This window comes from Poeciliopsis prolifica, unplaced genomic scaffold, assembly GCF_027474105.1.
Source record: "Poeciliopsis prolifica strain line A6 unplaced genomic scaffold, Auburn_PproV2 SCAFFOLD088, whole genome shotgun sequence".
Lineage (NCBI taxonomy): Eukaryota > Metazoa > Chordata > Actinopteri > Cyprinodontiformes > Poeciliidae > Poeciliopsis > Poeciliopsis prolifica.
In genome coordinates, this window is record NW_026562463.1 from 1,308,142 (window position 1) to 1,333,290 (window position 25,149).

The 25,149-nt window shown below is 36.3% G+C and overlaps 1 protein-coding gene across 1 annotated transcript; it reads right to left on the bottom strand.

Moving 5' to 3' along the window:
* On the bottom strand, positions 1-25,060 carry nhlrc2 (NHL repeat containing 2). Its single transcript, XM_055022634.1, has 12 exons — positions 24,691-25,060; positions 22,507-22,659; positions 17,744-17,793; positions 15,541-15,943; positions 14,049-14,170; positions 13,827-13,956; positions 12,472-12,565; positions 10,830-11,061; positions 8,591-8,713; positions 7,462-7,665; positions 7,012-7,225; positions 1-2,663 (listed from the first exon to the last, which is right to left on the bottom strand). The coding sequence occupies exons 1-12, from the start codon at positions 24,851-24,853 to the stop codon at positions 2,401-2,403; spliced, it is 2,151 nt and encodes a 716-aa protein (XP_054878609.1). The 5' UTR covers positions 24,854-25,060; the 3' UTR covers positions 1-2,400.
* Between the last annotated feature and the right edge of the window lie 89 nt (positions 25,061-25,149).

Sequence of the window (25,149 nt, forward strand, 5' to 3'; positions counted from 1 at the left end):
CAGAGTATATAAATATATTTATTAGGTATTATTTGCTTTAATTTGTGGACAGTTTAATGCATTAAACGAGTCTAAAAAGTTGGAAAACAATCTCACCAACTGCCATTCGAAGCTATTACAATTCATTAAAAAAATATCCTGGAGGGATGACAGAGCCGGAAAACGGATCAGAAAACTTGAGCAGCTCATTTCAAATAAATAACATGAGGGAATAAAACACTTTCTCCTATTACAGTATATTGTTATTGCTTCAGATGCATTTAAGTGTCATCAGATAGACCTTTGGAAGGCACTTGGGCCGAACGATCCAAATAACATAACCAGATTATGACAATAACGCTACACGAGGCGGTGATAAAAAATAAAAATAAGAAAAACACCCCGAGGTCCGCTTCCAACAGCAAACCGTAACTTTGAGAAGCAATACCGACAAAATAACAGCGTCCACATTATCATATCTTATTGCATAACAGAGAACTGTTTCCTTATCTATCTAATGAGGAGATACACTCCTTATTAGAGTCTATCTTTTATATCACGCTCCCTTTGCGAAGCAGATGAATTGAATGAGACTTTGTCTTCTTGGTGTAATAACGCACAGCGTGGCAGAGCAGGCGGCAGACTCGAGGTGTCATCGGTTCACAGGGGGGACGCCTCAGCTTTTTGAAAACAGGAACTTTATTCATCACTCAGATAGCAGCTGGATTTTAACGGTCTGAATCAAAGCAGCGCCCCGTGACACGGATTTTATCAGTCGCACAGATCCCGACGTCGGACAAGTGCGACCATTCAGACTCTGAGAGCTGGTCTGCGGCGATGCATGGCGTTAAAAAGATAAATATTTACAGTCGCAAGATTGGCACGCAGCCGGAAGGCACTGCAGCACAAAGAGCTGCAGCAAACACTCACAGGGCATTGTTAAAGTCTTCACACCACGTGAACTTTCTCACATTTTGTTGCTAAAAAACAAACCATAAAGTATTTTATTAACGTGAAACACAGTAGTGGCAGCATTATGGTGATGGGCATCCTTTAATTTCCAAGCAGTGATTGAGAAGGAAGGCGTTAAACACAGAACAATACTGGAAGACATTTTGCTAGAGGCTGCAAAAAGAGTTCATAGGGTTACCTTCCTGAAGGAAATTTCAAACAGAACTTTATTCTGTTTTATGGGGATTTTATGCAATACATAATCTCCTTGTGATGCATAAAATAAAGCAGAAGGATAATTATAGATCATTTGTTTCTCCCCTCCCAGCAAAATAAATCTGGGAAATACAGAGGCGATTTGGTGAATTTAGAGCGAAACTAAAGTTTTTGGCTCCAGATCTGAAGCAAATTGAGAATCTGAGGCTGATATTAAATAGTAATCCCATCCAATCTGAATGAGCCTGAACCATTTTGCCAAAAGAAATACTGACTTCAGATTGAACATAAAAACACACCAGAATTGTTTTTATTTATTTTTTAAAATAATTTTTCTTCTGGGTCACAAGTTTGTGATCTAAACATGACAAAAAGTGAAAAATGTTCAGAAGGTGTGAATACTTTGCCTTGGCACGGCAAATATAATTACATTAAACAATAAAAATGTAACTGGAGTCCCTTAACATGATCAAATGTGAGTCTGCATAGATCATTTTAATACATCATGGGTTCATAAAGTTTACGTCTTTCATTTTGATCAGATTAAACGGTGCAGTGGATATTTCTGGTTTCCTACTCAAACACCCCAACGAAAGGCCCTGAATTTCATTTTTTTTCAAGTTAGGAAAATGGTCATATCTCCATATTAGTATTCACAAGGTGTTCTCCGACAGTCAGAGGCAGAATAAAACCAAATCATATCTCAGCTTGATTAAACATCCCTCTTTTGTCGTTATTCCTTTTTTCTGAAAAGTTAGTCAGAGCTGACGAAAAAAAAACTCAGATCAGGTTCTGGGAGAAATGGGCTCAGAAACTGCTCAGTAATTACATTTTAGTAGTTATGCAAAATATTCTCTTCACAACATTTACATGTAAATCCATCTGTTATGGAAACAAAAGCATCTTGACGTGGATTTGAGTAAAGAAAAAAAAAAGGTGCTTTACAAGTGTCTGAATTTTTGCTACATAAATATTATGGATTAAATGGAAAATATTATTTCACCACCACCTGCTAAATACATGATAGAAAATCCAAATCTGACAGATTTTCCAATTACTAACATGAAATATTGTGCTACAGTTAACTCAGGCTAAACACAAACCTATATTATCAATGCAAAGCAATTGTTTTATGTTTACGTCTAGGAAATTCTGAGCAGTTTGTGTGCCTGAAAAATAAAAATCACCATTCTTCTTTCAAAACTGTAAACAAAACCTTAACATGGGTTTGATCTGAGAGCCGTGCGGCAGGTTTTAGAAGAAATGGGCAAACGCCACAGCGACCTCTCCGTCTCCAGGACTGGCGTTTATTTGGAGAGGCTGGCTGAACGAGGCGGCTTTCATAGTGCAGGCTTTACCTTCCTCCAAGCAGTAAAACAGCCACACGCTCAACCTGAGGCTGGGGTTTCCGTCCGACTCCTTGACGGTGGCGGGAAGCTTGGCTGACACTCGGAGCGGCTGCGTCAAATCCACGATGTCGCCGGATGCCACCTGGTCTTCCAGCAGCCACTCGTTACCTGAAAAACAGAAAAAGAAAAGTCACAATTATGAATAATTGACTTCCTTGAAGCTTTAAATCCATCAAAAGTCATGTAATTTGGCATTAAAGTGTAGGCAGAAGAAGTATTAATAAAGTCTTGGATTTTGTTTTTTGAAACCTGGTCAGATGTAAAATATATACCTCATTCTGAGTAATTTTAGACACAAAAAAGGCCTAATAAAAAACATTCAGCACATCTAGACTAATACAAATTGAAATTAAATGAAATCTTTATTTCAAACAGGTAGAAAAAATAAAATAAAAATCAAATATAACCCCATGAAACCTTCATATACAGTTGAATAAATCCCACCCCTAATTGTCTCGTCCACATATGTTCCATGCTTTATATACATAATTTTTACTTATATCACAAATCCTACTGTTTCCAAATTATATCTACATGATTAATTCATTATTATGCACTATACATAGTATGCATATCTTTCTGACAAGGTATTCTAATTATTTAATCGTTACTAAAGAAAAAGGACATCCAAAAATATGAATAATAACACTTAAATGTTTTATAACATCCTTTTTTCAAAGCCAACATTCATACTAGTGCAAAAGAGATTTGAATGGTGGTTCGTGTGTATGTAAAATTGAATAAAACTAACATAAAATGCAGTGTGGGAATAATAGCAAAAATAGAAATAAGACATTCCGTTTTCTTGAAAAAGGTGAAATTACATTTGGAATTAAGATAAAATCTGCTTTCAGTTATTTCATAACAGACTTTAGTGAGAACCTGAGAAGCTTTGTAGAAGTTTTCATTTGCCACAATCTGAAGTTTAAGGGTGGTTTGTTTAAGAAATATAAGGCAACAATGACGACACATAAGAAACAAAAACACAATAAAATGGTAAAAAAAATAAGTTGGGATCCTCGATGGTGCAGTCGGGGTGATAAGCCAGCTGGGGCAAATCAAGCAAAGTCAGTCCAGGCTTGATATGAGGTTTAATAAGCTGCTCAAAATCATTCATTATCCTGGAGTCAGTCAGACTGGGTAGGGGGCAATCAGGCAGAACAGATTTTTTGTGCCTGATAGGATTAGATAAATGCACTTGTATGCATTTATCTAACATTGTACTCAAGCAAGATTTAAAAAAGTTTGCTGTATACAGAGGCTACTTGAATACTGAGTAACTGATGATAACATCAGATGGAGAAAAACAGCTTTGTGTGCAAAGACTAGAACAAAAGCAATTAATCCAACGGATGATGATATTATACGGTTTCATGGGTGTTCATGGGTGTGCAAAATCAGCAGTGACAACTTCCGCTCAACAACAAAATGCCTGGCAATCATTACAATCTGGGAATATAAATATATGCCCAAAACATGATGGTACACAACAAACGGTCGCTAAATTTATCTCAGGTGGCGTGCCAAACCTTTGACGGGTCCCCAGAGATGCTCTGACAGCATAATGAAAAACAAATCCAGTACAGTTCAGACCAAGTTCGGTCTGTGTGAAAGCGCCGATCTGCCCCACGTTTAGATTTACTGCGCTGCCTGTTGACTGGAGCCCCAGTGTTTCCCATCACTGCCAAACGGAGCAATAAAATGTGTAGGAACATTTTTTTTTCTGACACAATGACTGTACTTTTACAAGCAAACTCACATTTTTAGCGAAGGAAAATGAATCAGAAGTTCAAAAGAGAAGGCTGGAGTTTCTATTGTTTCTACTTTCTCCATGCCCACAGTGATTAATGAAGCCACAGCCTTACATGAGGTCTCACAGAAGCCATTTCTAAAAAGCGTTTTTTTTTTTAAAAGAACAATTTAGATCTGGCGTATAGCGCTGACTTGATCCATTAAAATTCCTGCCTCGCTGCTGATCCGATCAGCGGAAGTCTAGACTGTGCATAATGGGACAGCAGAGGATCACATAACATAGCCTGGTGGCTAATTATGTGAACCGAGGCATGTCGCCTTATCAGAAAGTCCTAAAAATAGCCTGCTGATATGGCCGACTGCACGCTGCGTCACTCAGAAAGATGGAAACAGTTTAGTTACGAACCTAACGATCGGATCGTCAGCTGTCACTCGTGTTGTATCTAAAAGCATCACCTCACACCTGATTCTGGGGTCAAACTGTGGTTCATTTCCTCCAAAATATGCTGAGAACTTACAAAAAAACAACAGAAAAAACACCCAAAAACACATAAATCTTCATCTGTGGTTCAGAAAAGTTATTAAGTAATCCTCCATCCTCTGACTGAGAGTCCCAGGTGTAGGTTGGGAGAGAGAAGCGCTGCTTGTTGAACGGTGAAATAGAGGTTAAGCCTCATTTCATGTCTACTTTTCTGTTTTTATAGACAGAATCATAGAAAACGGACCAAAATAACAGCATGTAGGAGAACGCGGAACTCTACAATAGGGTCGTTACAAAATAGAACAGCTTTTTAAATTTCAACTTGTTATGTTATTCTTATCCAACAAGTTAGAAGGTGTATTTGTGTATGATTTATTTATCATGAGGTCAGAAAGAGTTTGGGTTAGAAAGACCACTTTAAATAAGGGAAATAAAATAACACCAGAGAATAGAAATTTAAAGTTTGCAAGACATGATTATAAATCTTCCTCCACATGATTGAAAATATGTATAAAGCTCTAAAATAAGAACAAATGTTTGTCAATAGAGGCACAGATGAGGGTTTTTTTTTACCCAGGATGTCCCCTAGTGTATTATAAGCCTGGCGGGCCACCAGGCTTTACTTGTGCTCCCACCAGCCAAAGTACTGCTTGTTTATTTAAGACTTTTTTAAATGTTTTCATTTTTAAAGACTTTATAGTTGGTGTCCAGGTATTAATCTTCCAATCTTTCAATTATCAAGTGATATTTTCTAATTTTCTGTCAACTTTAGACATTTTTTCACTCAAAAACACAATGGGCTGCTGGATGAACGACTGCACCCAACCAGCTTTCTGGGGAAAACCTTGCTTCCTAATACCGACTTTCACTTTTCTTTGAGGTCTAACTAGCTGGTTACTATTTTGGACAAATAAGATTTTTCTATTTTGTTTTCCAACTGTAAAACATAAGAGCAAAATGTGCTAACAGAAAATTAATGTAATCCCTGATATTTAATCTGATTATTTTTGCACTTGGCTTATATGTTCATAGTGCAAAAATGATTTTTCAGTATTTGATCACCAACAAGAGTGTTTAAGAAAAGAAATAAACATTTCAATCTCTAGCTTAAGTCTATCTGTGCTTTACCTCTACTAAAACCAGATTTAAAACCATTATGAATAAAATTTTAAATCTGGCAGGAAGACAAATGTGCAAAAGAAAAGCAGAGGACTTAGAGCCTGAAATTTCATGGCTCTAAGCAGCAGCTTTGTGCTTCTCACATGGCATGTAGCTCTCTAGATTAGCAAGATTAGCAGCTTGTTACTGGTAGCCTACCGCCTTGAGTCACAGAAAGCACAGAGTGATGTCTGCGCATGACTCAAACTTTTGCCCAATAAAAAAGTCCAGCAGTCTAAATACATTAAATAGTCCTGCCATGACAAAATTCAAGATCTGTTTTTAAAGTATTTAAGGCCAACTTACATTCTCTTTAACAAATTTAAGACCTTTTAAGGTCTTAATTTAGCATCCTGCTCAATGCATGGTGACAGATAAACATGGGTCAAAACCAGTTTGTCATGGCTTCACTTGACAAACATTTTAAACTTTCAACTTTTTCAATTTTGCTTTGATTTGATTTGATTTGGATAGTCTAGGCAATGTGGTATTTTCTTGTGATAAAAATTTATGAGCAGAAATAAATGTTAATTTTTCTTCATTGTTCATTAGGGATGCGCAATATATCAGCACCTACATCTGTATTGGCCATATCATAAAACTGTTAAAACAAACAACTTTTATTTATTTTTATCCGTTTCTGGTTGGGTTTTTTCCAAATGTCTTGGATGTAGTGAAATATGTATTGGTTAACCCCCATAATGCCAATATTAATATCAGCCATAAAATATTGGCTCAAATTTTTGTATTGGTGCATCCCTAATAGCAGCCCTAATATTTGGGATTTACACATGTCCATTTTAGTCATATTCATTCAAACTCTTTTAAATAAAACACAAAAATGAAGAGAAATACCTAAATAATCTTGCAGAAGCGCTGTAAAAAAATTTTATTGAGAGGTGGATTAAAATCTACTCCAAATCTTAGAGTTGAGCAAAACAAAACTTTGGTTTTAAATGCATTTTAAACAATGCAATATAAGGATAATTATTTTTTCAATCTGAAGTCAAAGATTAGTAGGAATAAAATATTTTTTTCAAAGAAAGAGAGATTTTTTTTTTTTACCCTCAGCTGAGAGTGCCCAGCAACTGGGCGCCTCGTCGGTGAGTTTCACTCCTTCTGGAAGCGACATGGTGAGTGACAGGATGACAGTCTGGCCCGCAGACGCCGTAACTGGAGGCAAATCCTTCCTGGCAGCTGATTTAGGCAGCCTGGGGACTTTGGTGACTCCCAAAGGTTTCACAGATGCTGAGTCTGTACACTCAGCGGAGATGTGGAGCTGGTTGAGAGACAGATTTAAGTATTCGGATTAATGCAGAGCAAGGAGAAAGCTACTTACGCTCACATTGTTCTTTTCTGTGTCACCTTTTACCCAAACGCAGAGGGCAAAACCCTTTTAGGAAAGATTAATTACACAAAGACAGGCAAAATGTAAAAGTCCTTGCTCAAGGTTACAGACACATACTCTTTTCAAACACACACACACACACGCACACACACACACACAAGTCTGACCAGAGAGACGCTGTTGGAGTCCAGGTTGAGAACTTTGATTTTGTGGTTGTTGGTGTCGGCCACGTAAAGGAGGTTCCCGCTGACGCAGATTCCTCCTGGCTCGTTGAAGCAGGTTTTGGTGAACTGGGGGCCCAGAGCGTCTCCAGCTTCTCCTGTCCCTGCTAACGTAGCGCACTGCTTCGTCTTTGGATCCACCACCTTGATCTGAGCAAATTCAAGCAGAGTTAACCTTAGAGAGGGTTCCAATACATTCCCAAAAGTTAAAACGTTTTAACAGTCAAAGTCAAGCTCTTAGCACACTTTTGGCTAAATTTTAGAATTTAAATATTAATGTTCTGCACAAATTTACTGCTGATGTTTTTACAGAGGATAGGCTTTAAATACCAGCCAAAATAAAATGAAAAATGTACATGAATGACATGAGGAGAGATGAATGAAGGATGAAAACAAGGATGGCAAGGGCTGAGAAAGCGATAAAAGAATAAACAAAGTGAAAGAGCAAAACAGAAAAAGGAAGACAGTGAAAGAAAGGAAGACAGGGCAAAAGAGTGAAATAGTAAAAGGAAGAAAAAAAACAAAAGAACTGAACAAAAGACAGAAAAAGAAAAAGACAGAACAAAAGTGAGTGAATGAGAGTAAAAGCAAAAGAAACAAAAGAATGAAAGAAAGAAGTAAAAATTAAAGACAGAATGAGAGGGTAAAATAAAAAACTAAACAAAAAAGAAGAAAAAGTAGAGCAAAAGAAAAAGAGAATAAAATATAAAACAAAAGAAAGAAATAGTGAAAGTGCAAAAGAAAGATAAAAAAAATAAGGAAAGAGAATAATAGGATAAAACAAAAGAATAAAAAAGACAGAACCGATAGACAGATGCAAAATTTAGACAAAGGAACAGAGAATACGGGTTGTCCTTTTTATTTATTTTATTTATTCAGACCTCAGAAATACTTTGAAATTCTACACTTCTTAGGACTTGTTTGCAAGCCTGCTTCAAAGTCAATTTATGATGCGTTGAATGAGAATTAGTAACTTTCTGTAACCTCTCAGGCCCGAAGGAACCTGGAATGACGCCAGAACCGCTAAACGTACAAAGAACGCTGATGGTGCGGCCTTGTGACGAGCCTCGCTCACCTTGTGGTTGTAGGAGTCGGCCACATAGAGCCGGCTTTGTTCGGCAGACCAGGCCACACCGAGGGGATGCTGCAACTTGGCATCCACCCCTTTCCCATCGACGTCCCCAAAAGCAAAAAGGTTCTGGTGGACGAAAGACAAAATATTCACAAAGTCAAATCAAAATCCAAACGTAGGAAAAGGTGTGAAAAACAAAAAAACTTTCATGATAACCAACATTTTTAAGATCAGTGGAAAGGTATTTTAGTTTTATTAGTGCAAGTCCAAAACAAATCTGAGGACCATTTGGACGAAAAATACAAGTTACCTTTTATTTTCTTGTAGTAATTTGAGGAAATGAAGAAATTCAGAGTGACAACAGTGTTGATGAAGCAACATTGCTTCTAAATATTAACTCGTTTGTAAGAAGGATGACAAACAGATTGCAATTTATTCTTGGTCACTCAGTTCTGACAAAACTTAATTCTGTAGCTCAACAGTGTAGAGAGAATATTACGTCTTTGAAATTTCATGAAACAAATGTTAGTTTAAATGCAGCAAAATGGTTTTATTAAAAGATTATTGAAAAAATGATAACTGGATGGATAAATGAGGAATGAAGGGATGGAAGAACAGAAAAAGATGGACAGACGAACAGATGAACACAAAAAGGATGAATAGATAATAATTTGATGGATGGATGGATGGATGGATGGATGGATGGATGGATGGATGGATGGATGGATGGATGGATGGATGGATGGATGGATGGATGGATGGATGGATGGATGGATGGATGGATGGATGGATGGATGGATGGATGTATGTTTGTGGACTGATCAACTTCTAGTAAATTAGAAATCAGTGATTTCAAATTTTAATATTTGGTGATTTCAAAGCACCAAATATTTCAATAAGATTGATTATATTTCCTCATTAGCTGGGTTCAATAATCGAGACATGAAACTGCCTCTCTGCCTCTCAAGGTCTTCATTTTTATAAAAGGTAACTTTAAATCTCACAACTTTGTACAAATGACATTCAAAGTTACAGTTCTCGAGTTAAAGAGAACTCACTCAAGTTATTGTGAGGTAGAGTAATATTTCAGGTTACAGATTCCTCATTAAATTGTCTTTTGCTTTGGAGCTCTTTGTTATGGAACAATGCATAAAAGCCAAAAATGAAATGCAGCTTAAATTGCAGGAAAACATTAAAACCCCAAAAGTTGTTTTTTCAGGCGGAAAACAAGCGAGTCTGTGTTTGTCTGTTTGTGAGCTTTTTGGTTTTAAATCAATACCTTCTATTTATGGAAGGAACAACCCTGAATCCTTGTGACTGCCTACGGCTTACAAAGATTTCTACAAAAGTTTCCTTCAAAACAGTGTAAATAATTTTTAGAAAGCTGGAAATGTGTGCGATTGATGTGCAACTTTTTACAGCTTTTCAAGGCTGGAGGCACAAACAGTTATATCATCGATAAGAACAAACATAATTTATGACGTTTCAGCTTCCATCAGGACGACGCTCTTTTGCTTTCATTTTTTTGAAGTTGTGTAAAAAGTCTTACTTTTATAGAAATCACTTTTCAACAGATAAAGTAAAAACTTACCCCTTAATATTTGGTGATTATAAAATAAAGAGATTAATGAATCGGCGTTTCGACAAACGATTATTTGAATTATCGATTAATCGGCTATTCTAGCGATTAATTGGAATATTCTGCAGATTTTTCATTTAACCTAATTTTTTAATAAAATATTAAAAATACATTAAAAGATTCATATACATAATTAATTTTAAATATGGAAATAAACATTCTACTGCCTAAAAGGCAACAGAAGTATTTGCTTCTGTCTGTAGGAAAAGATGAATCACTAGGTAAAAATATACTTACTAACGTCAACATTAGAAAAACTCAAATATTTATTTTTGACTTCATACAAAATTATTAAAAAATAACCCTAAGCCTTTTCATTCAAAAATTAATGTCAACATCTTTAAACTATAAATTAAACAAACAAAAAAAATAAATACAGTGTAGGACATTTACTTTCTGTATTAACCAAATTAATAATTTCAAAAGCAAAAGGTGCTTATGAGACATTTTTTATATTGTTCTATCTTATATATATATATATATATATATATATATATATATATATATATATATATATATATATATATATATATATATATATATATATATTTTTTTTTTTTTTTTTTTTTTTTTTTTTTTATTTGTTGTATGTTTTGAACCCACCAACGGATCCCTCTCGCCTCCGGCCAGATGCTTGACAGCTCCATCCTTCAGGGCCAGAGTGCGGATGGAGCTGCTTTCGCTGTCGGCCACATACAGGCAGCTCCAGGGCTCCTCTGCAGCCAGAGCCAGGCCTGACGGCTGGGCGAAGCTCGCCTTGTGAGGGTAGGCGTTGTTACGGTTCTCCTCACTGCCGCTGCCCGCCCATCGCACGCATGTTCCCGCCTTGTAGTCACTGTTGCAATTGTACACACAAATAAATTGATTCTCTGCCCCAGTTACAATGACACAGAGCTGTAAAAAAAAAATCAGTTTTTACTTACAGGTGAAATAAATTTAAATATCAGGTGAATATAACCTGAATAGGCACAATATGGATTTTCTGTTTCAAATCAAAAGCTACTATAGCTGTGTGGTATGGCATTCAAAAGAAATATCTCTGATTTCTTCATATCTAATCCAATTTTAGTCCATTTCTGTTCTTGCTTTCTCTAAAGGATGTATTACAAATGACAGAAAACATTTTCAAAAGATTACTTACTTCCATGATTCATTCTGTGAGTTATACAACAGTATTAGGGACTGGCTACAATCATTTTTATTTAATTATGAAAATACAGTCATCGTATTACTATGACCGTATTCTCACAATTTAAAAAATATATATGTCTAAACCTGACCTACACTTGATCTGAATTGAAAGACCAAATAAATAGAAGCTTTAAAACAAGATGGTGGCCATAGGTGTGCTGACATCACTCTGAGCTATGGATACACAAGGAGTACAATGATGAAAAAGGGAATAAAAAAAAAACAATTGTAATCTTGAAAAACTAAAAATATGGAGAATCTGGCCCTAGATAATAAAGTAATCACCCATAAACCAAGTAACTAGTTGTGCCGACATCTGCCATTAAGCATTTGCAATAACTGGAAATCAGACTTTTTAAATCGCTGTAGATGGATTTTAATCCATTCTTCTTTGCATAGGTGTTCTAATTCAGCCACACTGGAGTGGTTTCAACAAAGAATCACCTGGTTAAGGTCATGCAATGAAATTTCAGTCTAATGAGGTTGGCATTTGTTCAGGTGAGTTTGGATAGTTTCACCAAAATACATGCACTGCGTTGCCAAAAACAAACGACACCAAAAACACACTTCCTACAATTTTGTTGACTATTTAGCGTTAAGCTTCAATAGATTTATTGCCATTCAGTGTTGCAACCATTTTTCTTACTTCCAGTTTTTAATAATGCGTTGGACAGTTCCTAACCCAAGTTTAGTTTTTTAGTTTCTCCAATCTTTGCTTGATGCAAACTAATGGTTTGACCCTATTAGACCAACATCTTTTCCACAAACAGATGATGTGGTTGTGAAATTAGGAGTCCCACACCCATTTGCTCAGTTAAATCCAGGTGGTGATTACTTTTGGCCATACTGTACAAATTCCTCATTCAAAAGTTGCTTTTCTGTTTTGTAGTTATGCAAGTTGAATTTATTTGAGGATTTGAATTTGTCTAAGTGTAGCACAAAAAAGCAACAGAGATCTGCAAGTAGCGAATACTTTCTCTCAGCACTGTCTGTGCTTAAAATAGAGTTATTAGTGTCTTTTTAGCAGATATGGGAAAGTGACCAGGTCTCTCACCCTCCTTTGGGCAGCTTTCCATCCTCCAGGAACAAAGCCCAGATCTGATGGGTTCCTGCCATGGCTATCCACAGCACGTTGTCTTCAGCACCGCCTACACATAGGATTAAACCCCAAAACCAAAAAAGAAAAAGTCACATTAAAAAGCTGTAAATTTGGACACCAAGAATGCACGTTTGCAGTCTTGGTGTCCTAAGAAAGCAGATACCATCAACCAAATACAGTTCCTCTCATAAACGGTGACACATATGTCTAGATTTTTTTCTTTTCCTCTTTTAATGTATCAAACCTTATTAGCTAAAGTAAAATATAATTTTTTGGTAACACTTTATTTAAAAGAGTGTCCATACGATTGGCACAACTTTGTCATAAACACCTGTTATGAACATGAGAAAATCTTTGTAAATGTTTATGACTGCTGTGATGAAGTGTGATTTGGTAAATAATTACACTTTTGATGAAAAGGTGACTCTTTTAATTAAACTTTTAATGGAAATTTGCATTAAAAATTTTATTATTAACCAGTTACAAGTCATGACAACAGTAATAAACATTCACGACGACTCTTTCATGTTCATAAATTGTGTAATGTCATTCATGACAGTGTCTTGACAGTCTTATGCACATGCCTTCAAATAAATTGTCACATTATTATTTGTCAATACGCTAAATTTGTATGCCAGTTTTTTGTTTTCCTCAACCGGTAAAACACAAACCATCAAATATTTTCTAAAAATGAGAGGCAAAGTGGAATTGGAATGAGATAATCACAGAGTAAATAACTAAATAATCACAGCCCAGATGTACATCATGGATAACATTCGTTTTCAAAGACTTCTGCTCATAAAAGTGTAGCAAAAACGTAACAAAAAAAATTTTATGCACTATTTTCACCTTTCCAGTTTTCAGAAACAGTTAAGTAACAATCCTGAGAAACGGAGGAATAAAGAGAACTTCCTGATAGATTTCATATTTACACGTGATGTATGAATCACACGCCCTTCATGAACCCATTATATTCTGAAAGGCAGAATATAAATCTCAAAGTGGTCACTTCCAATTGCTAGCAGATTTTTTTTCTCTTCACCTTCAACTATCTGCATAAAACCTGATCTGCAAAGTAACAGGGCTTAATAAAGCCCTGTTACTTTGCTTGATAAAGTCTTTCTGACTTTATCAAGCCCTGATACAATATGAGAGATCAAATGGATTTAGGAATAATTGATGGATGAGAAGTGTGTGGAGGGAATACAGAATCAGGACAGAGGCGAATCGTCTGGCAAGCAATAAGAGAAAGGTCAGAAGAAGAGAAGGAGAAAAAAAAATTACCCATCAATTTCCAGGCATAAACTCACCGGCACTCCCAAGCGTCACGTCCCACGGAGAGCTGATTGGCTGCTGGGGTCCCATAGCTCCGCCCTCTTTGTCTGTCCCCTGTGTCCCTACGCCAGCGAGAGTGCTGACTCGTCCCTGCACCAGGTCAACCTACAAACGAAAGCAGAAAAGCAAACTTTTCCATGTAAGCATCTTCACAAGCTCAGCAGCTTTCCAGGGACGGAGGCAGAGAGGAGCACTACCTTTCGAATCAGGTGATTTTCAGTGTCGGCCACATACACAGCATCTCCTTTGATGGCAACGCCCTGTGGGGAGTTGAAGGAAGCTTCGGACAGGATGCCATCTTGTCTGCCTCTTTCAGGTCCTGTAGCAGAAGAACCACAGTTAATTCACAGAGAATGACTTCTCCTTAAAGCGGGGAAATGCAACTTTTATTAGAAAATAGTACATAAATATTTGTTAAAAAGGTCACTATATTAGACAGTACAGCATGAGACAGATAATGTCTGAAAAAAAACTCAAGTTACTCTTCCTAATCCTAGTGCTAACTACAGAAATACAAATCTCAGTCAAAAACAACCAATCAAAACCAGGAGGAGAGTCTCAGCTCTGTCAATCAAGCCTGTGTACGCGCCTCTCAAAGTCTCCTACTTGCTCTTTGCAACTACAGCTTCTCTCCGTCAGCAGAGGCTGTCATGAATACTCAGGCTAGTTAGCATAGCCACGAGGGGATAAACAGTCTTCCTGGTACGGTAAGTCGTTTCTCCGCCATTAGCACGCTGAGCAGCACATACACAAGATTTATTGACAGCACCAAGACCTAATTTGTTGTTTTTAGGAGAAGGAGGAGTTAATTTTTTTTTGAAAGATTATCTGTCTCATATCATACTGTCAGAGGAGGACATGGTGACTGTTTATTTTTATTAATTTATTTTTTCTATAAAAGTTAAAAATCCCAGTATCTGGTTGAACTATGTGTGATTTTCGTCTTACAATTATGCACGACAAAGAGGTGATCTTTTTCAAAACCCATTGACATTCAGGTTGCAACATAAAAATAAAGGGTTGTGCAGTATTTGTGGATGTAATTGCTACATTGCTAATTAGCAGGTGGCAGTTTCTCCTAAATCTCTCCACAAAGACGAGGTAAATCAACACAAAAATAAACTCAGTCCTCTACTTTCTTTTCTCGGTTGTTCACACTTAGGTCAGTGCCAAAATGGCAGCATGTTCTCGACTCTGCTGCTGCCAACCATTCTGCTGGTCTGAGGCCAGCACAGTCTACAATGTGGTTCCATTGAGAGGCACTGAGGCAAAAGCCTCACCTCACCATATACAGTATATATATATATATATATATATATATATATATATATATATATACTGTCAAAATACAGTTTGACTTAATTCCTGCTCTTTGTATGTTGTTTCTTCAACAAATGTATTTTTTTTTCAGCATCTATTCTCCAATTAATGATTAATCGATTTCTAAATTATTATTTCAATAGTCAATTATTCCATTTAATTGCTTCAGCCCGACTTCCATTGAAGTTTGGTTGTATGTTTGGAGACTGCAGGACTCAAATGGCGATGAATATAAATGAATAAAAGTCCAACTTTTCAAATATTTGTAAAAGAAAGACATGGATCATTTAATTTCACAAATACACTCTACACATAAAATCCCATTAAAATAAATTCAAGTTTCTGGTACACAAAACTGAGACTCTGTACCTCCTACAACATGTAGCAGCTCTCCAGTGGCGGAAGAAACCACCAGGATTCTGTGATGGCCCGTGTCTGCTATCGCCAGCTTCTTGTTGCCCTGATCCAACGCCACCTTCCCCGGAAAAGAAAGGATGCTGGGAGGCAACGAGTCCCTGTACAGCTTTATCCCCACTGAGTGTGTCTTCAGTTGTTCCCGATAATATCGGAGTGCGCCGTCGGCAAAGAGAGTCAGCCGCTCGCTGTGGCCTTCGCCCACCAGGGAGAAGAGTAAGTTGCCGCGTGGCCCCAGTAAGACCAGTGTGGGCCAGCAGGAGACCTCCAGTTGGTGCCACAGAGTCGCCTCGTTGTCGTTGACCACTGGGTGGCAGATGTTGTAGCGGAGAACGGCGCTCTGGATGTTGTCCAGGACCTTTGGAGGTTCAGAAACAGACACAAAGTGAGAAAAAGATGAAATCCTTACTGGGAAATTATTCATTTTATCTACGCTTCATAGATACTTTCTTTCTGGTCATACACTGTTTAAAACTTGATTTTAACAGTTTAAACTGTCATCTTATCAATATATTTTTCTACAACTAGAAATTACTGTTGAGTTTGACACACCTGATTTAGGAATAAAACGAGGATTAATGAGGTTCCATATGGTACGATAAGAGGTAGAAATTTATTAAAGCAGTTATTGTAATAAAATACTCAAAGTTTCTATTTATATATGAAAGCAAGAATAGTATTTTACCCTAAACTTGTTGGTTTTATCTCTAATCTTCCCGTTTCTAATGGCTAAAAAGATTTATTTGATTTATTATAATAAAGCATAATCATCTAACCTTTAGTAAAAAAAAATGGCTAAAAGGCTTTAAAATATGGGTTACCTGTATGATACCTTTCATTTGAGAAGATTTATTCAGTGGAAGGAAAAATCCACCACTCTAACAAAAACACAAGGGCCACTTATTGGCTCCCCTGCTGTTAACGCTTTGTACACCGATCAGGCACAACATTACGACCACTGACAGGTGAAGTGAACAGTACTGATTATCTCCTCATCGTGGCACCTGCTGGTGGGTGGGATATATGAACTCTTGCATTTTCTTTCTTTTCAAAGTTGATCTCTTACAAGAAGGAAAAATATATAAATTATATTTTCAGCTACGTCTTGTAATGTTGCGTTTTGAATAGAATTTAGCTCTTAAGACTGACTTGGAAGGTTAGTTTTGCTTTAAGTGAAGCATTTTGTCTTGATTTGCCTAAATTATCCTGACGAAAGACCAAAACATATTAAAATAAACCTTTAAGCAGGTAATTAACATACTTTTCATTCATCCCCCATTTCTGTATTAATTATTTTTCATTTGTCTGACAATATTTTCACCTTAAGTGTTGTGATTTCATTAGCAGTAAGTAGAATATAATCACAATTTACAAAACTTTAAGGCTCAAAAATATTAGTCTGTGCATAATTAATATGTATAATGCATTTCACAGAGTGCCATAATTTAATTTTTAATTAAAACTATTACTGTAGATAAGTGCAACTTTATGTGAGCAGCCATTTTTTGGATGCAATTTTCAGGGTTTCCCTCAGTGTGTTATAAGCCTGACGGGCCACCAGGCTTTACTTGTGCCCCCACCAGGCTTAGCATTGCTTATTCTTTTAAGTTTTTGTTTTTTTTATTATTTTTGCATTTCTTAAAACCTTATAGTTGGTGTTAAGGTATCAATCTTTCAATAACACATAATTCTCAAGCGATACTTTGAAATTTCCTGTTAACTTTAGACATGTTTTAACTCAAAAACACAACAGTGAATGACTGCCCTTGTGCTCAATGTTCTTCTGTCATTCCCATTTTGAGATGACAGGGCAAAATAAATGTTCATGTTACATCCTATTTATAGGCAGGGAAACAGAAAGTCATGGATTATCAACCAAACATCTATAGATATTGATCAATTTGAAAAAGCAGGAGTTTTTTATTACAAGAAAATCAAAAATGTCAAAAAGTGAAATTTAGTAATAAAAAACTAAGATAGAAAATTTCTCTCCCACTTCATAAATGCACTAAAATTAAAGTTTGTATTTTTCTAAACTTTTTATTGGAGGATTAAGCTACTGTTATGCGAGCTTAACTGATTTTGGCAGTTTTTAAAATGCAGAAAAGCTTTCCCAGACCAGTGAGCCCAAAGACCAACAAACCACGACAACACTTACTTTTTCATTGGGGAATTTGGCAGAGTGCACACCGACAATCACCAGCCCATCTGCGAAAGGGATTAAACAGAGAGAAAATTATACCATCCATAAACAAACATTAGCACGAAAAGCAGGGTTCAAAGCATAAAAAGCACATAATAGACATAAAGGATGTTTAATACTATTGAATATTAACTACTGATTAATAATAATTTGTAAAAAATTTATTATTGTTACTGTTTTAATGCTCTAGGATTTTTTAATCATCATCAAATGTGTTTTACAGACAGTAAGTATCATGATATGATTTACAACTTGGCCAACAGCATCAAAGTTTTTCAAGCGGGTTTGAGGGAAAAACCTTTCTGCAATGCTAGAAATCTCATGGGAGAAACTTCAAAGAGCACAAACCAGGTTTCCTTCCCGTTTCTTAAGGAGCGTCAGACAATGTCTTCCCACATTCAAAAGTTACAGTCCTGAATGTACATCTGAAATGTGCCTCATCGGTAGGAGAGTTTTACTGAAAGTATATGTTCATCCAAGTGGCAAAAAGTGATAAAATATATTTTATAGGTAAAAACCTGTCAAATAGAAGAAAAATGTCACCATGGGGAAAAACTATTAAATATTGAAAGCTTTCAAGATGAATAAATTGTAACAAGACATTTTAAATATACTTTCTGACATGCGATGGCTACGAATAGTTAGGATTGAACAGGAAGAAAACATTAACCACTGAACCATAGAAGGTGTTTTTAAACATAAAGTTTATAAGGTAATAATATGTTTGTTAATCAACAAAACGTTTTAATATTGTCATTTGTCAATGTCGACTGATTCCATACAACCCTGGCATGGCTCACTTTTATAAAGCAGGATATTTTGGCAACATATCAGAGTAAAAATGAGGAAATTATATTGTCTAACCTGAACACTTCCAAGAATTAGTTTTTACTTTTTTTCTATAAGTAATCATTTCATCAATGTGCTTCACTACAGGCAGACCAGGCTTATAAAAACTCCTTATTATGAATTTTAGTGTGCCGGTTGGCTAGATCACCACGCCAATGCTCTAAAAATGTCTCTTGATTACTGATTTATGTCGGTATATTTACACAATTTTCAGTAGGAATAACAGTCAAATCAAAATAACAAAAAAATTGCCACAGCTATAATTGAATAAAATGCACCATAAACTTCAAATAAATAAGAGCATACTGATTATGTTCCTCTAAATTTGTCTCAAATACGTACAGCAAAAATGTGAGTGCATATGAAATTTTTAAATCTGGAGTCCGTTTTTGAGCTATTCTTGGCTTTACGAACCAAACTTTATGAATCACATACTCTTTTAAACCCAAATTGGTTCAGTTAAACTGGCTCTTTATTACAGAAATAATAACTTCCACTGTAAACAGATCCAACAAGCCACTTCCTGAGCAGCTCCAAAGGCTCCACTCACTTCTGTCCCTTACAACCTCTGCCAAACAGTGTAGTACCAGTAACAGATTGTATTGACAATGGGAGGGTGAGTGAGCAGACTGTGGGAGTGAATGAACTGGGTGGCTCCCACACCTCCCCGACCAGAGCTGCAAACAAAATGTACCCGAATCAGTGCCAAAGATAAGAGCAGCGCTGACATTGTGCTCCGAGCGCTGCCAGGCTCACAACTCAATTATAACATGCCGCTCAATGAGATGATCTTTGAAATTAAGTTTCTGCTGGATTTAAGAAAGTGCATTAAAAAATTATATTCCATTGACATTTAACAGCTGGTAACATGTTCACATAACATATCTTGAGTAAAATTTAAACAAACAAGAGAGCTTCGGGGTACATTTTTGTCCTCAGTTCACATCAAAACAAAGACACGTGGAATAAACAGAGGACAAAACATACAGATTCTACAGTTTTGAAAAGATCTGTCCAGATATAAGGCTTCAACCTGTCAAAAAACATTTACAATTAATAAATGAAATAAGAAAAATGGTTACTACTACTATTTATTTGTCATTGTTAAGGTACAAAACAATCAAAACAGATTTGCTGATTGGTGCCACAACATTTAATTGAACGGTTATCTCTTAGCAACGGCCATATTTTTTTATTTAACGCACGTCTCCCAAGAAAATCAACAAATAGTCAAAGACAGCAGACATTTCCCGATATATTACATAACATGTAAACCATCCGATCACCGTGTTGGATTCAGGAAGGAAGTGGGTTTTTCCTACTCCGTGCACACCGCTTGTTATTCCTCCCGCCTCCGCTCTGAACACAGATGACGAAGTAACTGACACCGGAAACGGTACCAATGCGGAACTCAGTGTGGTAACTGATCCTGAACAGAACCCAATAACACATCTTAGAACGTATTATTAACATCACCAGCTTACCTGTAACACATAAATAACTCTATAGGAAGTACGGTCGCTACACATCGCTTATACACAATCATCTTAGCAACGGCGGAGCGATACTGACCCCTACTGGCAACTACGTGAAATACATAATATGCTCTATTTTTATAACCAAACTTATCAAATCTTTCTGATCTAACCCCAAAGACACAACGAGCAAATGGCACACAAAGACACAAAACTATTTTAATCTGCATAAACATTCTCAGTTTGATCAAAGATAGATGTAACCATGACCCAAATGTTGTTGAAACTGCTTAAAGATTGAACGTACATTTTCTTAACTTTGCAGTATACAATCAAACACACTTTTTGAACCTGTAATATATTTAAATTTAGGATTTAAAACAACAACAAATATTGCAAAAGGACACAGAAGGTTTAACTTTTCAAGCAGCTGGTTGTATAAGTTCATTACTATGCGCTACAGCAAAGTGGGGAGTTATGCATGAGGTCTGCAGTAACTTCCACAGCAGCTGGGAATTATTTTTGGTTACCATCTCTTAGCAGCTGAGATAAGGGCCTTCCTGCTCTTGGAGAAGAAGCAGACGGTTTTACTACAGTTCCCTTTCCTAAGTGGGCTTACATATGTAATGCGTCGTGTTGAGTTATGCAGCACAGAACAACACAGAAGCACATTGCTTTATTTAAGGCCTCCTCCATGTTTTCCATCAAAAAATTCATGATTTCTTTTTGGGTACAAGTCAAATTTTAATGTATTTCAATTGATTTTTAGATCATTTTGGTCATGCAGGTAGAAGCATTTAATTCAATTTTGAATCAGTTTTTTTTAAGTGGGGTTAGCATTAAAGTGCTCCAAACCATTAAAAGATGCAAAAAAGATTAAAGAATGACAAACAAGAGATATAGCACTATAACAGCTACTATGTTGGAAACAAATTTCATAATTAGTTTATTGGTAAGACGAATTAGTGACATTGGTTTGAGTAATTGGGCTTTTGAGGTTACCTTTCAAACAGAACAATGTGTTTCTGCATATAGAGAAAAGTCAAAAATTTACAGGAGTCCCCCAAGGCTCAACCTTAGTCCCCATTTTATTTGATATATTTATTGGTAAAATTAGAAAGATTATGTCTTCTCTTATATTGCTTATTTATGCAGATAATAGTATATTTTACACAGTTGGCACTACTTTATGATAGCATGTGTTACTGTATAGCTTAGGATTGGCTGGATTTTAGAAGAAAATTAAATAAAACTGAATTATTAAATACTGCTGAAATCTCTACCTTAGAATGGGAGCTTATTAAGAGAATTATCCTATAACTATTTGGGTATTTGGTTGGATTATAACCTTTTCTTTTTGCATATTGAGCATTCAGTTCCCTGAATCAAACACTGTTGACAAACTGGAGTGTTTTCATGTTTTCATCACACACTTACAATAAGATCTGAGAGGAAATTATGTCTTGTTCTCAATTAACATTGAGCCTGCTTGTCTAAGATGTGCGGCACTGAAAACATAGCACCGCACATGTTTTCTGGAATAAATTTAGGAGTTTCCAAGATGAATCAAGGAGAAAAGAATTTCAAAAGGATATTGGCAGAAAGGGAAACATTGGGCTCATTTCAATAAGAGCAATCTCTGATCCCAGAGAAGTATGGCACACTCTTTAATAAAAAGGTATCTTAAAAAAATTAATTTTAGTTCATCTAAAAAGTGGCACTCTCAGTAAAAGTGGTTGCATTAGGTAATCCATTAGATTGTCCTCTTACAGATCTGTATTTAAATTAGCCAGCATGTGGCTGTAATTGCACAGACACATGCTGTGCAATTACAGCCACATGTTACAATTGTAACACGCTCATATAAACCTTTGGCATCAAATTCATCCCAGAGGAAACAAAAGGTATATACACCATGACAAGTACTGCATTTCACTAGGAACTACGATGGAGAAGGCTAATTTATATCCTACACAATAAGAAAAACCCCACAACCCTCCATCAGATGTGCAACTCTTTAATATTAGTATTTGCACAAGATTTTAAATATCTACAAACCGAGTAAGAATGACGAAGCTTGTTGTTGAAGGCTGCAGAGTGAGATTTTAGTCTTTTTGTGCTGTGGAACAAAATGTATTTCAAGAAAAAAAAACATGAGTTTTTATTCATTTTTATCATAATTTCAGTTTTCACATTATCAGGACTCAATTCAATATCCTTTGTGGATAGTACAGAGGGTTTTTATCCCGGTCTTTTATCTACAAAATTGGACGCCCTTCACCCATCCCCACCTGCAAGGATGCTTCCTGCCATGGTCTACCTTTTCTTACCATCATAACCACAGTAATAAGCCCTTTTCATGGGGATGCACACACACACACAGCATGCACAGACCTTCAACAGAGTGTCTCTTCTCCAGCTGGTGCAGGTCAGGGAGGATATGCATGCAGTTGATGCAGCAGTAAGTGAAGAAGTCCAGCAGCACCACTTTGCCGGCCAGCTCCTTGTTCAAAGACAGAGGCTCTGTAGTGTTCAGCCACTCTAAGCCTGGAGGAAATCATAGGAAACAGTAACGCTTTTGTCTTTGAGAATCTTTTTTAGTTTGCTTACTACTTGAGCAAAAAATAGCTATTTTCACTCTGCATTTAAGTCACATGAGTGCATCTCTATTAAAACATTTTTTTTATTTCTGTGATACGATTTGGATAAATTCACAAAAGTGTCAAGGATCCAGTTATCGCTGCTACTTGTTTATGGATTCCCAAAGTCACCAAAAGTGGCTCAACTTCCCCAAACCTTAAAAATTTACTCACATAAAAAGAAAAAAAAACAAGTGAAATATTTCCTTTGACATTTACGTCAAATGTCTGTTAAGCTAAATGAGTCAATTAAGTAGAAAAAATAACTAGCATCTATATTTCTTGAGAGACAGTGGAGCTCGTTTGTGCTGAAGATCTCCACCTGCTGGTGTAATGAGACGTTGACAACATGCTATAATAGATTATCCCAAATTATTAAGATAAATAATGATTATACTGGCCTAAAAAATCAACAAACTGACTTTTACTGGAAACTATATTCATTAAAAAATAAAACTCAAAACTAATCACAGGGAGAAAAAAAACATACTAGAATGTTTCATTTATTTTCTTCAATCATTTTCTACTCATTAAAACTTGACTATTTACCAGCATGCAACCTAAAGGTAGTAGGAAGGGTTTGGTACCAGTTTTCAAGCCTTTGTTGACTCATTTCAAATGTTTTTGGACCTTTTCCACAAATAATGAAAACAATCATACACATAAAAGGCAACAGTAATGATGGTTCATTTCCTGAATGTGTTGCCACTTCCTATTTATCACAAGTTAGAAAACAACTTGACCGCAAAAAACTACAAGCCTTGCAAAAGTTTTCATACCCTCTGAAGATTGCAAACCATGTTTGCAAGAGTCTGAATGTGATACTGAAGTGCTTGGCTTTCAATTTTTCTTTCAAATAAAAATCTAAACTGTTTAGTGCACATTTATACTCTAATGCCCCCTAAATTAAATTTATCCAATTACATTCAATAGTCAGGCTAATAAATAAGTAAGAAAGGAAAGTATTAAACAAAAAAGCAGTGAAGAAGCCCCTGTAATATCTGGGGGAGGTGCAGTTCAGGTGTGATAATGTGTCACCATGACAAGCATCAGTCATACACTCCAAAAATCTGGCCTTTAAGGAGGAGAGGCAACAGAAGATGTAGGGGCCGTTGTTGAAAGAAATTTCTGTTTCTCCATGTTTGATAGACGTCCAAGTACGGGACAAAGAAAACCTGTAATGTAACCAAAACTGAACTTTCTGGCCATTAAGTATTTAGTGGTGGAGAACCAACACCAACCCACAAAACATTATGGCAGCAACATCCTGGAAGACGGATGGAAAAGGCTAGAAGAAAACCTGAAAAGGGCTTTTAGAGAGTTTCAACTGGGATGAGGGTTCACCTTCCAGCAATAAAAATACCTTTTATTTTGGGACATCGGAGTAAAGTGGGCTCTTTGCAGTTTTACACCACACTTTTCAGATATTTTTGTATAACGTTGTGTTGATTTAACAAATAAGATCTCAAAAAAGAGGTGAAAGTTTAATGAAATTTGAAACAGCTGTTGCTATGAAGACTTTGCAGGGCTCTCCATCTATGGGCTTCAACATCCATACACTGTTGACAACCCTATAATGATTATAATGTCAAATCAACACAAAGCAGCTGATGAGTTTGGTCAATTATTTATTTTATTTATTTATTTATTTATTTTTGTGACTGCTCTCAGATGACTGGCAAGAAATAAGAATCCCAAACAACTGCTAAAAACTGGTGTTTAGATTGCATTTAAGCTCCTTCAAAAACATGTTGGGAAAAAGCTATGAAACTGTTGTTGAAAGCCAGGCAGAAAAAGGAGATGGTTACTTGAAAATAAGGAGCATTTATTTAATTAAAACAATTAGAATCGTAAGGAAAATTACTTGTTCAACTCCTGTCAAAACTGTTCTGAAGGGAGGAGATTTGCTAAGGAAGCTAAAACTGCAACATGATCTAACCTGTCTGAAAATCCGGTATCTTCAGGTCTTCCCTCTCGTCTATCTTTTTCAAATACTGGTAGACGAGATCTTCCTTTTCTTGTTGTGTTGTGGCATCGTCTAAAGCGTAATCGAGCTGACTTTGAATGGGAAACAGTGTAACGAGGCTGCAGTGGGTCGCCATGGTTGTCCCAAAAACTACAACATTGACGTCGGACAGCGTCTGTACTTCCTTAAGGCAACAATAGCCAATCACAGCAGCCGCGTGGCCAAAACGACCAATAGGAGCGACGTTGTAGATTCGCAACGTTCATTTCAGCAGAAAGATAAAATACGACACTTTTTTAAATGACATTTTTGTAAAAATTCGAAAATTATGTACGTTTTAAAGCAATTTCTGTGTCATTTGGATTTTTTAAGATGTTCTACTAAATATATTTAAGCATTTTACTGTTATTAAAAAATGTAGAATGTGTGGCT

Coding starts and splice junctions, on each gene's coding strand:
- nhlrc2 (XM_055022634.1), bottom strand. CDS start 24,853: ATGGCGACCCACTGCAGCCTCGTTACACTGTTTCCCATTCAAAGTCAG. Junction 14,171..15,540: donor GCTGCTACATGTTGTAGGAG/GTACAGAGTCTC, acceptor CTTCTGCTACAG/GACCTGAAAGAGGCAGACAA. Junction 7,666..8,590: donor CCGACTCCTACAACCACAAG/GTGAGCGAGGCT, acceptor GAATTTGCTCAG/ATCAAGGTGGTGGATCCAAA.